The following is a 15,993-nucleotide window of genomic DNA, read 5'->3' as shown; positions in this document are numbered from 1 at the left end:
AAAGTGATTGGTGACACCAGAATGCACTATGGACCCAAAGTGGTTATTAGTATAATTGCATTATCTCATTAAAAGTGTCATTAGGATGTATCCTCCTTCAAAACCCTTCTTAAAACTCTCTTTCGCCATGAATACTACAACAAATTTGACAATAGTTAGGTCACTGGTGTGTTGAGAGCACAGCCTATGATACTAACAGTAGTGTCTCATTGTTTCCTTGTACTCTCCCTTCTCTGTGTATCCGTCTGTTGTCTCTTGTCTTACACTTATATTGTTAGCTCCTTGGGGCAGGGACTGTCTTTTTGTTCTGTTTATAAGGCTCCTAGCACCGTGGGGTCCTGGGCCATGATATGATAAATAAATAATAATCTTGAGATCTTTGCTTTTCCTTGGGCCTTACTGCAAGATGATCATGTCTGGAGCAATTCATAGCCTTGCATTGTCTATTTTTTTGCCCCAGTGCAAAATGGATGAGAAAGGATAACATTTGATCAGGTAGTATTTTATCCTACCTCTGCACAGGTGGACGTGACAGCAGAAGGGGCAGGGCAGTGGTTAATACGGCCTCTAACGCCACATCCTTCTGGTCATGTCATTTTAGTACCAGGCCTCTAGATCACTTCCTAGAAAAAAGACTGCGCTATATCTCTTTGATAGTCATGTTGTAAACCTAGTTTGGGAGGTGGTGGTGGGGGGAGACCCAGCAAAGACTTCTGAGTAGTGAGCGCCTTGCGGCTGCAAATTACTGGTCAAACAGGGTTGTCCTTGCAGCACAGAATAGCAGTAGATGTGGGTTTGATGCCAGGGCTTTCAGCACATGGAAAAACATCAAACAAGGCAACTTTATCTCAAAAGGCGAATTAGTTGCTGAGGCTGGTGCTAATTGACAGTGAGGGTATTCCATTATGAGGCAGGATTTTTTAGCAGTTAATAACTAGTAACCATGAAAACACTAACCAGAAGAAGAAAACGTTAGCTGTTCTTTTTCTCCCCACAAGCAGTAAATTTTGCTAACCAGTGCACTGCTGGTTCCCATTTAAAAACATGCTAACTACACACACCTTGGGCTAGACGTGGTTAGCAACTGAGCTGCTCTTTATAGTCAAGTGAAATCTTCACAGTCGATAGGTCTGAGGACTGTAATTTACAAACCACAAGAATTGCTCAATTTAGTTTTCAGCCTAACATGCATCCAGATTAATCCTTGGGAGTTCACAATGGGAGTGCTCTGTTTTACTTTGCAACCTAGGGCACAATGCACACGGTAGGAAGGATATAAGTTGTTACTACAGTGAAGATTGTTTACTGACTGGAGAGATTTGAAATGTGATGCCCTATGTAAATCTCTAACTGCACCTGCTGTGCCTTTGGATGCAGGCACACCAGAGAATTATAGGTATCATGGCCCCACTGCTTAGCAGTCTCATGATAGAGAGCAGCACAGAGGTGGTGGTGATGGTGTGTTCTTTTAGAAACAGTAGCCCCGGTATGCATTAGACACTCTTCATTTTGGGTAAGCAGTGTGGGCTGTGCAACTAACTCTCACCTTATCAGGAACAGATCTGTTTGCTGTCCTGAGTCTAATTCTTAATTCTGGATCCAGTAGACACTGTAATTGCCAGGGATGTGTGGTTTCCTTTGTGTATGTTCAGAGAAAAAAAAATCTTACTTGGTCTGAATTCAAAGCTATTGATGAGAAGAACTTTTTTGCTGACATTCCCTGGCCAAAGGGAAAAATAATGGGTAGCTCTACTGTAGATTGCCTGCAGGGGTGAGGCGATGGGACAGTACTCTGCTTACCGGGTAGGATGAATTTGTAGATAGCTTGACAGCTCATGCAGCCTCACTGGAGCCCTTTCTCACTCTGCTTTTCTTCTTGGCAGGCCATGGTCGAGACAGTTAATAACCTCCTGCAGCCGCAGGCTCTGAACGCATGGAGAGACCTGACCGCGAGTGACCAGCTTCGTGCAGCCACCATGTTGCTGGACACGGTGGAAGAAAGTGCCTTTGTGCTGGCCGATAACCTCCTGAAGTCGGACATTGTCAGGGAGAACACTGACAATATCCGTAAGTGACCGGAGCTATTGGAAACACCAAAAGTGGCCAGGGAGAGGAAGAGAGATAGAAACAGGATTGGAATCCTGGGGGAAGCCCTGGTCCCATTCACGCCAATGGGGGACCAGGATTTCACCCTCTAGCTCCAATGTAGTGCAGCTCACTTCATCTGAATTAAATTCAACCTCTTTTTCTCCATACGTGTTAAATAGGTGACTCTTCCTTTCCTGTTTGAGTGTCCCTCTGTCACCAACAACTGTGGAATAAAGCAGGGGGGTTGAATGGTGTTGTCTGCTTCCCCTCGGGTGCGACTTTCAAAACCTTCCCTTCAGTAATGTGACTTCTTCCCTGTAGCTCTTTACTCATGGTAAAATCTAGGAGTTGCAGGCACTCAGCACTTTCTCACGATTCGGCCCTATCAGAGGGGTCCAGCCATAAACAAATAATTTGAAGTTTTGTGTGTGGTATAACTGAATTGATGGCCTATAGACAAGGCTTCCATTTAGCCGGTAGGATTTAAAGATGTCAGTGTTGTAAGCAGTGGCAGAGCCATTGTTGGATGGACAGATTCAGCAGTGGAACCAATTGTGAACTCTGGTATGGCAGGACTCCATTGATAGTGAATTCTGGTATAGCCAGACTCCATTGATAGTAAACTCTTAGCTAGTGATTTATAGTGAAACAGAATGAAAGTTGCTGATTTGGTGCACTACCCTGGAGAAATTACATTTCAGCAGGTACAGAACCCCTCTTTACAGCCAAAGCCTCAAGTCTTTCCCAAACAAAACTCCCTTTATTGTTATGAATGATTATTTGCTATGCTTCTGTGGTGGCTGCATAAGATCTGAGTTTTGGCTGACTAAGATCTGAGTAAAAATTGCAGGTTTTGACTCCTAGTCACCCTATTTTGTGGGTTAAGTGTATTATGATTATCTATTACTTGTGTTTCACTGGTGCCTGGAGGCCAGGGGCCCACTGAGCTATGTGCACAAAAGTGTAACAAAGAGACAGACTGTGCCCTAAAGAGCATGGACTACATTTTTCAAAAGAGCCTAATGGAGTTAGGCACCCAACTCCCATTGCATTTCAGTGGGACTTGGACACTTAAATCCCTCTCTTTTGGAAATCCCAGCCATAATCTACATCTGTTATATCAGTGAGCGCACCAGCTTACAAGGAGATGGTCCTTGATCTTACTTAATACAAATATATTCAATTGAATTCAAGTTTTTGTCTTTATTTAGCTGACGGTTGTTTTTAATTAAAAAACAAGCGAGATGGAAAATGCCAGGCCTCCAGCAGTGCTCACGTAAAATGAGAACAGCCTTTCTTTTCATTTCTTTGAATGCAGATGCCGAGTGTCGATAAAAGCTACAGAATGTACCAAGAGCCAGTGGCAAACTACCAACACTTTCAGATTTCCATGTTAATGGTTGTCTTTAATATTCTTGGGTGCTTGTTTACATGAACTAGTTGTCTTTGCCTACAACAGAGACTACATTTTATTTGCTATTTTTTAAAAATTATGTTTAAACCTTTGTCAGGGAAGAAATAAGTAGAAGTCCAAAGCAGAGTCTAGGATGAAACACTATACATGGTTTCTAGTGTTTCCATTTTATTTGGAAAACAGTTTTGTAACTTAGCTGGGTATAATTATTTTAAAATAGTGATTTTTTTTCCTCTGTGTTATAATTGGGTAGCTCACTTCTCTCTTGCTAACAGAACTGGAAGTTGCCAGGCTAAGCACCGATGGGAATTTGGAAGACCTGAAATTTCCACAGAACCTGGGCCACGGAAGCGCTATCCAGCTGTCGGCAAATACATTGAAACAAAATGGTCGAAATGGTGGGTGCTGAATTTTGAGGCCTTTCACACATTTTAATTCAGGTCACCAACGGGTTACCCTTAAAAGTAGCCTGTAAAGTATAGAATAAGTAATGAATGACAGTTCTAAGCATGTTGCAGACATGAGCCTTAGAAGCTGTAGTCATTATAAGCACATCCGTTGAAGGCGTTACAGAGAGTTATAATATCAGTAAAAGGTGTTATTGATGATCATTGATTGCAGTAGCACCTAGGAGCCCTAGTCATGGACCAGGATTCCATGATGCGAGGCACTGTACAGACTCAGGTCAAAAAGAAAATCCCTGCTCCAAAGAGCTTGTAGTGTAAGTAGAGCTGTAGCAAACGCCTTTTGTTCTGCATTTGTACAGTCCCTGGTCCATGGCCAGGGCTTTAGGCATTCTGATAATACAAATAAATAAACTATACTCGCAACAGTAATACGTAGCCTATTGACCGGTTGGATTCTATAACAAGTGATTAACTGTTTATTACGATCTATTAAGCATTTGTTAACTATATAAACCCTTAATGAACATACCCTTGATGTAAAGTGTGACTTTATCTTACTTTGCTGAGATGCACATTTTTAAATCCCCCTTCTCTCCTGGCTCTATCTGAGGAAGGCAAAAAGTCTGCAAAGCCGGATCCACTTTTTCTGAAGGTACATGAACACAGAAAGCAGCAGCAAGTCTCAGAGCCTGGGTCTACAAACTCCGGCTTGTGAGGCTCATACTAAATGGCACTAAATATAACTGTGTTGGCACTCAGGCAAGAGCTTGGGCGTTAAGCCCACCTCTTGCCCTAGCCTTCAGACCCTGAGCTGGAACAGCTACATGGCTATTTTTAGCACCATAGCACTTGAGTCTGTAGACCCAGGCTCTGAGAGTCGCTGCTGTGGGCTGCTACTTGCCATACAGACATACCCTTAGTGGCCAGCCAGGCCTTACCAGATCCTGCTACATCTAGGTGTTTGAATTGCATGCAGAGATCTAGTGATTCATCTTGCTGCCCTCAGATTTGTTTCCCCTGCTTAGAAGCAATGCCAGCAAATCCTCTGCTGCAACAGAAACAGGGGTGCCTTATGCGCAAAACTGATCATGCCAGTCTAGTAGCACTGTACTTCTGTGGGTATATTGATAATCAGTCATCTGGAGTTCTTTCATAAGGTGCCTTGTAAATCTTGCTTTAGTGCATATGGATTAATGTTAAAATAGTAACTACATTTTCTTCCCAACTTTGTGATGTCCTAATATTTTACAGTTCTTTTCCATTACTTTGACTGGAGCTTCTAAAATAGTCGATGTTATGTATTTCTTTTTTACTTTTGAGCATCTATAAAACCTGTGGTGCACCAGACATGTTTAATATTAATTAACTGCCCCATGTCCTCGACTGCATGCTAAATCCGCTGATTGGAAATCTCTTTTACTGCCAAGTGACTGTCAATCTTTGCAAGTGTCAAGGCTCTGTAAATGTGCACTGGTTTCGTAAATCATGCTGCAAGTGAGTCAGTGGGGAATGATGCTGAGCCTCAGTGGTTAGTTAGCATCTGTTGCCTATGGTGAGAACTTACATAGGATAAAAGACTTATTTGAAAAACAGTTTTGAAGTACTGCACTGTGCAAACATTTGAAAGATGGTGAGGGGTGAGGGAAGCCCAGCAAATGATAACACGAAAAGCCAACACACCAAAAAGGGATGATTAAAAGTTATGAATTGAAATCCTGTGTCTCTATCTGTAAAGCTTATGAGCCTCTTGATATGCTATAAATTAAAGATGATGTTAGATCGGAACGGTCTTTATGCTGCCAAGTCGTTCATTTCTAGTTCTGTAATTTGAGCAGAAATATTTGTGGATCTATCTCTGTAGATCCACTGTAGCCCAAACCATGAAGTGCCAGGCTCTGTTTGTACTATAGGGCTTGACAAATTTCTGTTGATGAGAGCCATTCAAGTAAAGACTCTGCTCATTTATTTTATTGTTCTGTAATGACTGTGTATTCTGTGGGGGTTGCTTTTAAACATTAGCCTGCATGTGTGCTTGTAAATGCGACAGTACTTTGATCATTGGAAAATAGCCAAAATATAAAGCAATGGGATAATGTAAAGCTAGGTAACCGAGGTTAAACTATTAAGAATCCTGAAGACTCTGAGCCTTGGTCTTGCAGAGATCAATGGGAGTTTTCCACTTCAGTGGCATCTAGGTATATCCCCGAAATTGTAGGATTAAAAGAGAGTATTTAATTGGGTGAAATCCTGGGCTTATTGAAGTCAATGGCCGAACTTCAATGGACTTCAGTGGGGCTAGTATTTCACCACGTGTGGTTGGACTTTAGAAATCTGTAGGGAAAGAGAAACTCTTTATAAAAGCTTTAGAAGACAGAGGAGAAATCCGCATTACATGCTGCTAAGCCTGGAGAGCAGAATAGACTTGGACTCAGCTGCACTCAGATGTTACAGCCCAGGATTGTGATAACATTTTATATTCTTTCAGTAGACCAGATTTTCTACTTGGCATTTTTTTTTCCCTTGGCAAACAGGAGTAGCCCCCAAAAGGCAAAGTGGCACTGTGCTTTGCTGTTGTGAAGACAGTGATCACTGCTGTGAAGGGTTGTTGATACCACCAGCTAGTTTAGCCGATGTGGCAGATATATCCGAATTTTGTCTGACGTTATTAACTCCACTTTGGAAGTGATAACAAAGGGATTCACCAAAAGACTAGATCCTTATCTGGTGTCAGTCAATATAGTTCTGTTGTTGTCAGTGGAACTGCCTCAGTTTACCCCAGCTGAGGATCTGGCCTAAAGCTATTAAATAGATTTGAAAGCAGTGATCTCAATCTCTCATAGTTAGGCACTTCTGTTCACCCTGAAGTCTCCCCAGAACACAGGACATTGTAAAAATCACTAGACAATTAATATAGAAGGGGCATTTCAATTTTTGTAAAGTTTACTTTAGTTACAGTAAATAATCTTCAGACAAGATCCCCATATTATATTGCTATTTCAGGGCTATCTGCCTTCTCCTTTGGCACAATCAGGTGCAAATACATTGACCTCATTGTCGTTACTGCATGGCCGAGTGGACAGATCACTGGACAGGGGCGTAGGGCACCTGGATTTTATTCTTGGCTCTTCCTGACTTTTAAAATGTGAATAATGAGACTGACCTGCTTTGTGAAGTGCTTTGAGATCTACTGGTGAAAAATGCTGTATAAGTGCTGTGGAGTATTGTCCCACTGGGGAATTTTCCCTCAAGTTCTCAATCAGACTTTGTTCCCCATGGCAATTCCATCCTCACATTATTAGGCCATTGTGATAGTGTGCCTTGAAATCACACAAGCTGGGAAAGGTACCATCATAGCTGCCCAATCCAGGAGTGGAAAGACTTTTTTAAAAAAATAATACTAATAATTATAAAGGAAAACTAACTCACTGCCTTCCTTATTTTAAGATCTTTGCAGTGATGGACAAAAAAAGCAATAAAGCGGATTGCTTCAGTTAGGAATCAATTTGCTGGTAGTGTGGCTTTTATGCAACATCTCTAGCAATGGAATTAAATGGAAAAAGAGAAAACCTGGTTGAAAAATGTATCTTGTTATAACTAACATTTCACATTTTTTTCTTTTCTTTTTTTTCTCTTTTGTTACTGATTGTTTATGGGTAATTTCTGATCCACTCCTGCCCCCCCTTCTCCCTCACCCCACAGTCTTGAATGGAAATAGGGTTAGGTTGTTCAACAAGTTGCTCCCTGTGGCTTAGACTGTCGCTTTACAGTGTGCCCCAAGGATGAGAGTGGCACTGCCCAAGGGCAGACAACAGAGGGTCATTTGTAGACACCCAACTCCTCCCTGCTCCTTCTTGCTATGAGAGGAGTAAGCTACTTCACCTCTTTTCCATGGAGCAGGTTATTCCCACGTGTGCCACAAGCTGGAGTCCCTCCTAATTCCCCATCTCCCTTCACCTTCTTCCTACCCACTTGCTCACAAAGAGAAGTATTGGATACACAACTCTCCCCTCCCTTGGAAAACTTGATGGGCCACATGGAGTTCTGGTATTTGCAGTGACAGTGGGAGTTGAGTTTTCTGCACCAGGCCTCAGTACTTTTAACTCCTGAGTTTTTGTTGCATTCACGGAATGAGCCAGTGATACATTATCCCTTCAGCAACACAGGCTGGATTGTTCCCAAAGTGCACACAACTCTTTGTTTCGGCAGAGTAGACAAGATGGAGGAAGTCATAGCTAACAGAACGCTTTGCTTGGAAGGGACAGTTGTTATCTCTAACACAACTTCTAGGCTGGACTGATCTGATCTCTAACTCCTCTCTGCACTTTGTAGGTGAAATCAGGGTGGCTTTTGTGCTGTATAACAACCTGGGCCACTATCTCTCCACGGAGAACGCCAGCATGAAGTTGGGAACAGAGGCCATGTCAACCAATCACTCTGTCATAGTCAACTCCCCCGTCATTACAGCAGCAATAAACAAAGAGTTCAGCAATAAGGTTTATCTTGCTGATCCTGTGGTGTTTACTGTCAAGCATATCAAGGTACGGGAGCGTGGGGGCATCAGCAAACACACATTTAAAGAGATTTTAATTTTATTTCTAAAATTAATGCAGCAAAAGTTCTGAAGTTTGGCCACCTGAAGCACTCAGTAGCCTTGGATTAAATTTTGACTTAAGTGTTTGTTACTTTGTGCCTAATGTTTTATAGATAATGTGTCTTTTACATTGTACTAATCAGGGTCTCTGTTGTGTGGAAGCCCCATCATTCAATTGCTAACTCATGTCACTCCATAATTAGAAGCTACCAATATATTAAAATGGTCCAAAATATTATTTTATCATGGTGGCAGGGGATATTAGAGGGAACAGTGAAAGAGGACAGTTAGCCCTCCGTTAGCCAAGTACTGTAATTGCAAAAGTTGATTGCTTAAAACAATTAATTTCTCTGCTCTGCAATGCAAATGAAGCAGTCTGGTTCTGGAGAGTTGAATTTACTCTGTGGTTGAAATTAATCAAGAACAAAGAACTAAGCTGGCAGTAACAAAGAGAGCAGCAACAATCTAACTTTCTCTGGCATGTACAATACTTGACGTATAAACTGTTGCTGATTGTTTATATGAAATTAAAGGGTAAGAGTTACAAACTCTGGGAAAAGAGAGTGCATTTAGAAATCTCAGAAGCCATTAGAATTTTTATTGCATTTATTCATTTCTTTCTGCAGCAGTCAGAAGAAATTTTCAACCCTAACTGTTCATTCTGGAACTATTCAAAACACACGATGACAGGGTATTGGTCGAAACAAGGGTGTCGGCTCCTGACCACAAACAAGACACACACCACATGTTCCTGTAATCATCTCACCAACTTTGCAGTCTTGATGGCACATGTAGAAGTCAAGGTAGGCACTGCAAATCCCGGAGCTGCATGGTTAATACAATATTGCTTTGTTGCTGGGAAGAGATAAACATTTGGCGAGGTTGCTGTCTGAAGGCGATTCCAAGCATAGAACCTGTAACTCTGCCCTGGTTGTTTGTATGTCTCTCCTGTTAACTTCAGTGGGAGCTGAGCACAAATATCCCGGGGCTGTGGCTGGCCCATAGTATGACCAGCTGCCAAATGAAATGAAGAACAGGGAGCAGTGAACTTCAAAAGGTGGGTGCTGCACCCAAACCCATGAAGACAGAGAGCTCATGGCTGCAGTCTTTGCTCATGTGGGGTCTGACTGTGCCCTGGAGACCCAGCTTGGCAGTGTGGCTGGTGGGGAGTAGCAGGAGGGTTCTGCTTTGCTGGGTCTTCCTGCGTCCTAAAGATCCCTGTGATGCTGACTGAGCTCTTTGGGGTGTGTGGCTTACTGCCCCCTATGCAGCCAGTCAGCACCTCTGGCTAGTGCATAGGGGCAGAACTATACCTCTCTCCCTTTCCCAGTGGCAGCCTGCATGCTCCTGTAAGTCACTGCTTGGAATTCTGCCTGTCTCTGTTTCAGGCTGTGCAAGGAAGGGGAAGTTCCTTTCATCCTCCTTGCCACATGGCACACTCCCGTTAGGGCCAGGTGGTCCACGGTTAGCCTCATTGATTCAGTGGAGTCACTTGCTTTGAGCCCGATGGCGTAACCCTTACTCACGCCAATAGGGCTTTTACTCACCTGGATCGTCCCGTTGGTGATGGTAGAACTACCTGTGTCCGTAACTGCTCCTCAGTGCGCTCGTGACTTGTAAGGTGGAGACGTCCGCTTAGGGTTGATGCACGCACAGGCGAAAGGTTGAGTTGGTTCTTACATTATCTGAACAGGTTTGCCCATCTGTACTGGAGATGGATACTCTGGAGAGAAGGACTAGGTGTGCTGTTTCTAACATTGTAGCTGAGCTTGTAAAACAAGTTATTAGCCCAGTTTTGATTACTGTTCTTTAAAAGGGAATACCTCATTTTATTCTCTCTCTATATATGGATAAGTGAATCAAGGTTCAAAGATCGTTTTAGAGAAAAATCCAGTTTTTGTCTTTGCTTTGCTTCTTGTGACTAAACATTGCTCATATTTTTTTTTAAACGCATACATTCTGCAAGCTACAGGCAGGACACTGATGCATTTAGTAGGCCCGTATTAAACAATTCAGCTTCATTTTCAAGTCCGCTACAGTGCATGTGCAGTAGCTTCTTTTCACAACAGTTTTATTGAGCCACCAGCCCATAGTGATAATGTTATGATCGAATGGCACTGGTGCCTCTGGTACTGAATACTGTCCAAGTGACTAATGGATCTGGTATATTGCCAATGTAATGTATGAATCATAATGATGGCATTGACATTGTATTGGGTCTGAAGGAGTTTGTCACATCAAACAGTTACATCGGATGATGATCTTTTTTTTTTTTTTCAGTGGTGGTATCTTTTATATTAACTAATCATTGCAATGCTATTGTGTATTGAGCATATTAGGCCCTGTTTCTGCAATTAGATGTATAGGGAGACCCATTGGCTTCAGCGGAGCTCTGCATGGATGCCGGGTTCTGTCCACACAGGTCCAATTGCAGGGCTAGGGCTCTGTTTTGCAAACAGCATCTTCCATACAAACTCTACGAAGAGAGTGAGATAACTCAGGACAGTTTAGAGCTGCTGCCATAACTACGGAGGTGTAACCGCAAATGTATCCAAGGAACTTCTGAATATTTTTACAACAGTGCTCCTTTGTCTGCTTTTGTTTTTATGATTTTTCTAAAGAGAATTTAAAAGCACTGCATTCAAATATGCATTAAGGCTCTCTTCTGAGTGACAGAAGCCATGCAAAATTGAAACAAGGAACCGGCAGCTCTCTTAACAGTCGTGTAGCACACTTGTTGCGACAGGGTGCAACTGGGCAGAGCTGGATGGGTTGAGGATAAAGGGGGAGAGAATGCTGCCAGTTACATGGATAAAGTTCTCATTGGCTTCCATGGGACTTGCTGCTATGCAATGAAGAGCAGAATTTGGCTTTACATGACTTCAGTAACTGCCTGGGATTGGCCAGCTAAAGACAAATCGAAGGTCTGTTTTTAGCTTGAAGAATGAGAATATTCAATACAAATGTTTTACAGATGAACACAGTTCTGCTGATCAAGTTTCATTTTTTGTAGACTGTCTGGAATTGTTTGGAATTACCAAAAGAGGAGTTCAGGTCCTTCCTCTGCACAGACGTCCCATGTGGCCATGGGCAAATCCCTTCCCCATTCTGTCACTCCATTCCTCATCTGTAACACAGGGATCATTACCTCACAGGAGTATTACGAGGGTAAATACATTAAAGATGCTAAGGGGCTCAGATACCCCAATAATGGGGCCATATAAGTATAATGGAGCCTTAGATAATAATACCTAGCTCTTATGTAGAATTTTTCTTCAATAAATCTCAAACTGCTGGTCAAAGGAGGTCTGTAGCATTATCCACATGTTGCAGACAGGGAAACTGAGGCACAGAGAATGCAAGTGATTTGCCCAAAATTACCCAGTGGCCAAGTTGGGAATAGAATCCAGATATCCTGAGTTCCAGTCCGGTGCCCTATCCACTAGGCAGCACCCCTTAGACTGATTCCCATCATGTTAGTCTCTCTTGTATGTTAACTGGTCTGTTTTCATGGCTGTAGAGTCATGTTCATTTTTTATTTGGCTATTGCCAAAACGCTGCTGCTACCATGGTAAAGTCAGCTCTGTTTTGTTGACTCTAACCTAGAAGGGCAGCTTGCTGACATCTCTCTGGTCCATAGATCATTACAGTCTAAGGTTAGCCTGCAGTGTGGAAGGGAGTTGGTCTGATGACTTCACGTGTATGTTAAATAGGATGCAGGATAAAATACAAGGGAGCATTTGGTGCAGAATAATTTTGTGGGCAATGAATAACTTTTCAGAGCATGATCCTTCAGGATAGATGTTAAAGTAAAGGAGACAGCATAGGATTTGCTGTTGTGTCTGTCCAAGAAGCATGGACTTCAGGGTTCCAAGTGCCAGTCAGGTAACAAAGGTCTCTGTTTTCAGCATAGCACTTGGGTTGTTGTTAACAGGTGTTCTCCTCCACCTGCACATCATGTGAATCAAAAGGGAAACCAGTTTCTGTCAGGCTACCCTGTGCCTTTCAGGCACAGCCTCCAGTAAGGGAGTGGTCCGGAGAAGCCTTGCCTCGCGGCAGTAGAATGTTCATGGACAGTGCACACGCTGCTGCGAGTACCCTTGTATGCAACTTACTCCCCATACCATGGCCCAGCACATTGGGGAGAGACGTGGCTCCCCTTCCCACTACATGCGCTTGGGGTAATAGGACGAGTGAGGTCCCAGATCTCCTGGAAGCACAGAGATTCAGCTTGGTCCTTATGGAGGAACACTAGGTTTGGCAGGTGTTATGTTCATGGCACACACAGAGAAAAGTTAGATTAAAACCAAAATGCACTTGCTGGAAGGTAACACTGCTTCATTTCTTAGAATTTAGAATGTTAACACACAAAAACCTCAAACCAGAGCGAGACAATGCAGGCTGCTCTCTTAAAAACAAAAGAGACAACTTACTCTACCTTACTCTAGGCTGGCCTTAGACAGCCTGACCTCTCTGATTCCATACTCCCCTGGAGAGCCTCCTACCCTGCAAGCAGGACCAGGAAATTCCTTAGGATTTGAATTAGCATCTTTTAGTTTTTACAGTTTTCAGTATACTATCAATGTCTCCTTATATCCTCACCTGGCTACCTGAAATATCCTACCTAATGATAGAGAATACAGCATATCACGGGGAACAGACATCTGAGCCCCTCTTCTTAGTTTAAAGTCGACAGCACTACGATTTGACAAATGTCACTTCTGGCCATGAATTAGTTCCCTCCCTAGTACGATGGTAATGCTGTGTGTTCCTCCAAAGGAGAATCCTGCAGACATTCCATGAGTTATGGGCTGTGCTTAAATTATTAGCATACAGGGGGTGGAGAGGGAGAGGCAGGGACTCTGATTCATTCAGTGAATGATTGATAGCCTTCTGCTTCTCTATTCAGTCATAGCTATATGTCGGTGTCTTAAAGAAAAACAAATATCAATGGCTGACCATTAGAGCTGTGATTTATCTGTGTGTCTTAAGACTGGGAGTTGATGGGATCAATTCCAGGCTTAACAGGACTCTACTCAATTAAGAAGAAAGATTTATTTTTAAGATACTATCTGCCTATTAGAGTTAGTTGAGCCTGGAGCTGACTTTATTCATCAAATTCAATGAGCTCCTTGCCAAGTTTACATGACTTTCCAAGATCCTAGGACTCTGGAAACAGCAGAGTCTCCCCAGATGCTCCCTCAATTTAAAAGGCACTGAGCTGGGTGCCCTTTCTCCCATACATAAGACTGAGGAATAATCTTGTGCCAGGCCATCTCCTCCAGGCCTCTGGAACATAATACATGGAGTAAGGATAATCACACAAGCTGACTTCATTCCCAGCAGGATATCTTTTGACAGGCATGTCAGGCAGTCCCCCATGGCAATTGCACTTACAAGTCATGGTGTGAATGGAAATTCACAGGCTATTCCAGAAATGCATGCTGTAATTCAGAGAAAGCCCATGTCACATAAGAGTGGAAATATTGTGGTGTCTCTGCACAGAAGTACAAAATAATGATGTGCTAGTTATGAATGATCATTTATATGGTAGCATCACTGAGAGATCAGGGCCCCTTTGTGCTAGGTGCTGTACAAATATAATAAATGACAGGCCCGGCCTCAAAGAGCATACAGTCTAAAGAGACAAGACAGAGCCATGTTGGGAGGGGAGACAGAGACACTCAGCACATTAGTGGCAGAACAGGAATAGAGTCTCTTGTGTTCCAATCTAGTACCCTATTGGTGGATCACATTGCCTGCTGTTACTCAGAGCTCTTCCACTGATTCATAATATCTTTGTCAGGTATAAAAATGATGTTTGCCATCCCTGCTTATCTGACTATTGTACTCTCCATCTATATAACGTAGCATGCAGTCTACCTTATGGAACCAGAATATTTCCTGTCTTTCAGATCATGTACCACTGAAAATTAAAATTTTCATTTCTCATTTAGATGCCTTCAGACTTCCAAATAAATCAAACACCTTTCCGTCAGATTACAAATAACTTTGGATGGTTTTATACAAAAATTATTGCAAGCAAATGCATGAATCTGTAAGATGTTATTATGCCCTTAGATGCAATAAGACTACAGTAGCTCTTATACCCTGGACGAAAGCACATGGTTAAAGGACATAAGCCATTCTACCTGTGTAACAGCGACAGAATTATCCTTCAAAATTTGCAAGCTGATTTTCATAAAAGCGAGTACTTTGCATCATAATGACCATAGCAGATGCATCTTAAGTGTACCATGGGAAAAGTATACAACCAAAGAACTAGTTAAGTGCTCGTGGGAAAATCCATTAAAGAAGACCCAACTGTGTGAATAAGAGTAGCTTAAGGTAGACAGATATTCCTCAGCAATGTGTACTGTGCTCTGCAAGTCACTATTCCAACAAGATGCTTTAAGTGCAGCAATTATTCTGAAGCTTTAAAATGTTATACTGTGCTACGCATAAATTACATCATCATCATCATCATCAATTATTTTGGAAGTCAAGGAACCAGGAGAGTTGGGGAGAGAAATCAACAGACATTTAGAAAGTCTAAGTGGAACATATGGGTCTATTGCCTAAAACCAATTTCTGAATTTCGGATCTAAAGAACAGGCTAAACTCATCCCTCAGTCAGACATACATTAACATTAGTGGGGTTGATGGGCAGTATCAAAAAGCAGAATTAGGCCCAGGGTCTAGAACAGGCAGCACGCAAGCTGATTTTCAGTGGCACTCACACCGCGCGCGGGTCCTGGTCACCAGTCTGGGGGGCTCTGCATTTTAATTTAATTTTAAATGAAGCTTCTTAAACATTTTAAAAACCTTATTTACTTTACATGCAACAATAGTTTAGTTATATATTATAGACTTGTAGAAAGAGACCTTCTAGAAATGTTAAAATGTATTACTGGCACGTGAAACCTTAAATTAGAGTGAATAAATGAAGACTTGGCACATCACTTCTGAAAGGTTGCCAACCCCTGGTCTAGAACATGTTAAAATATCAGAGCTAAATTCTAAAGCTGCTGTATTGTACATTGAATAGGGCAAAGGGATTTTGCACCTGCTGAAGGGTTAAGTCTCTGCAGAAGAGTTTTATTACGCTGACTTATTCAAAAATGTGTTAAACAAGGAGTGTTTCAATTAAGCAGAAAAGTTATTAAATCAGCTTTGTCTTCACTGGGTTTTTTAAATGAAAAATAAAAGACTATTTGAGCGTGTGTCAAGAACAGGAACCAGGGAACGTAATGGAATCAGCAAATTAAGAGATGTAAGAGACATATTCAGTAATCCATTACATCCCTGTGCCAGTAAAGAATTGTCACTTACAGAATATTGTGGGGTGATTTGTCTAGCTTCCCTTGGGAAAATTACTCAACCCTTATTGTTAAGAAAATACAGTCTACTCTCCTGACTAAATTTTCATGGAAGCACAGAAATTGCAGCTGGAAAAACTGAAATTGTCATGTAATCTATCTCTACAGTGTCAA

At 42.1% G+C, this 15,993-nt stretch overlaps 1 protein-coding gene across 20 annotated transcripts in view; it reads left to right on the top strand.

Annotated features, from left to right (window-relative positions):
- The window catches only part of ADGRL3 (adhesion G protein-coupled receptor L3), an 817,914-nt gene that overhangs the window by 696,133 nt on the left and 105,788 nt on the right, over positions 1-15,993 (top strand). For 18 of the 20 annotated variants that reach the window (XM_030565478.1, XM_030565475.1, XM_030565466.1 and 15 more), the window contains 4 exons: positions 1,884-2,067; positions 3,778-3,900; positions 8,239-8,447; positions 9,127-9,303. In XM_030565478.1, coding sequence (XP_030421338.1) covers positions 1,884-2,067; positions 3,778-3,900; positions 8,239-8,447; positions 9,127-9,303 — 693 coding nt within the window. The remainder of the gene's footprint in view (positions 1-1,883; positions 2,068-3,777; positions 3,901-8,238; positions 8,448-9,126; positions 9,304-15,993) is intronic. The other 2 variants (XM_030565471.1, XM_030565464.1) reach the window with 1 other exon arrangement.

This window comes from Gopherus evgoodei, chromosome 5 (genome assembly GCF_007399415.2).
Source record: "Gopherus evgoodei ecotype Sinaloan lineage chromosome 5, rGopEvg1_v1.p, whole genome shotgun sequence".
NCBI lineage: Eukaryota > Metazoa > Chordata > Testudines > Testudinidae > Gopherus > Gopherus evgoodei.
The sequence above is the reverse complement of the archived record's forward strand: the minus strand, read 5'-3'. Positions and strand labels throughout refer to the sequence as shown.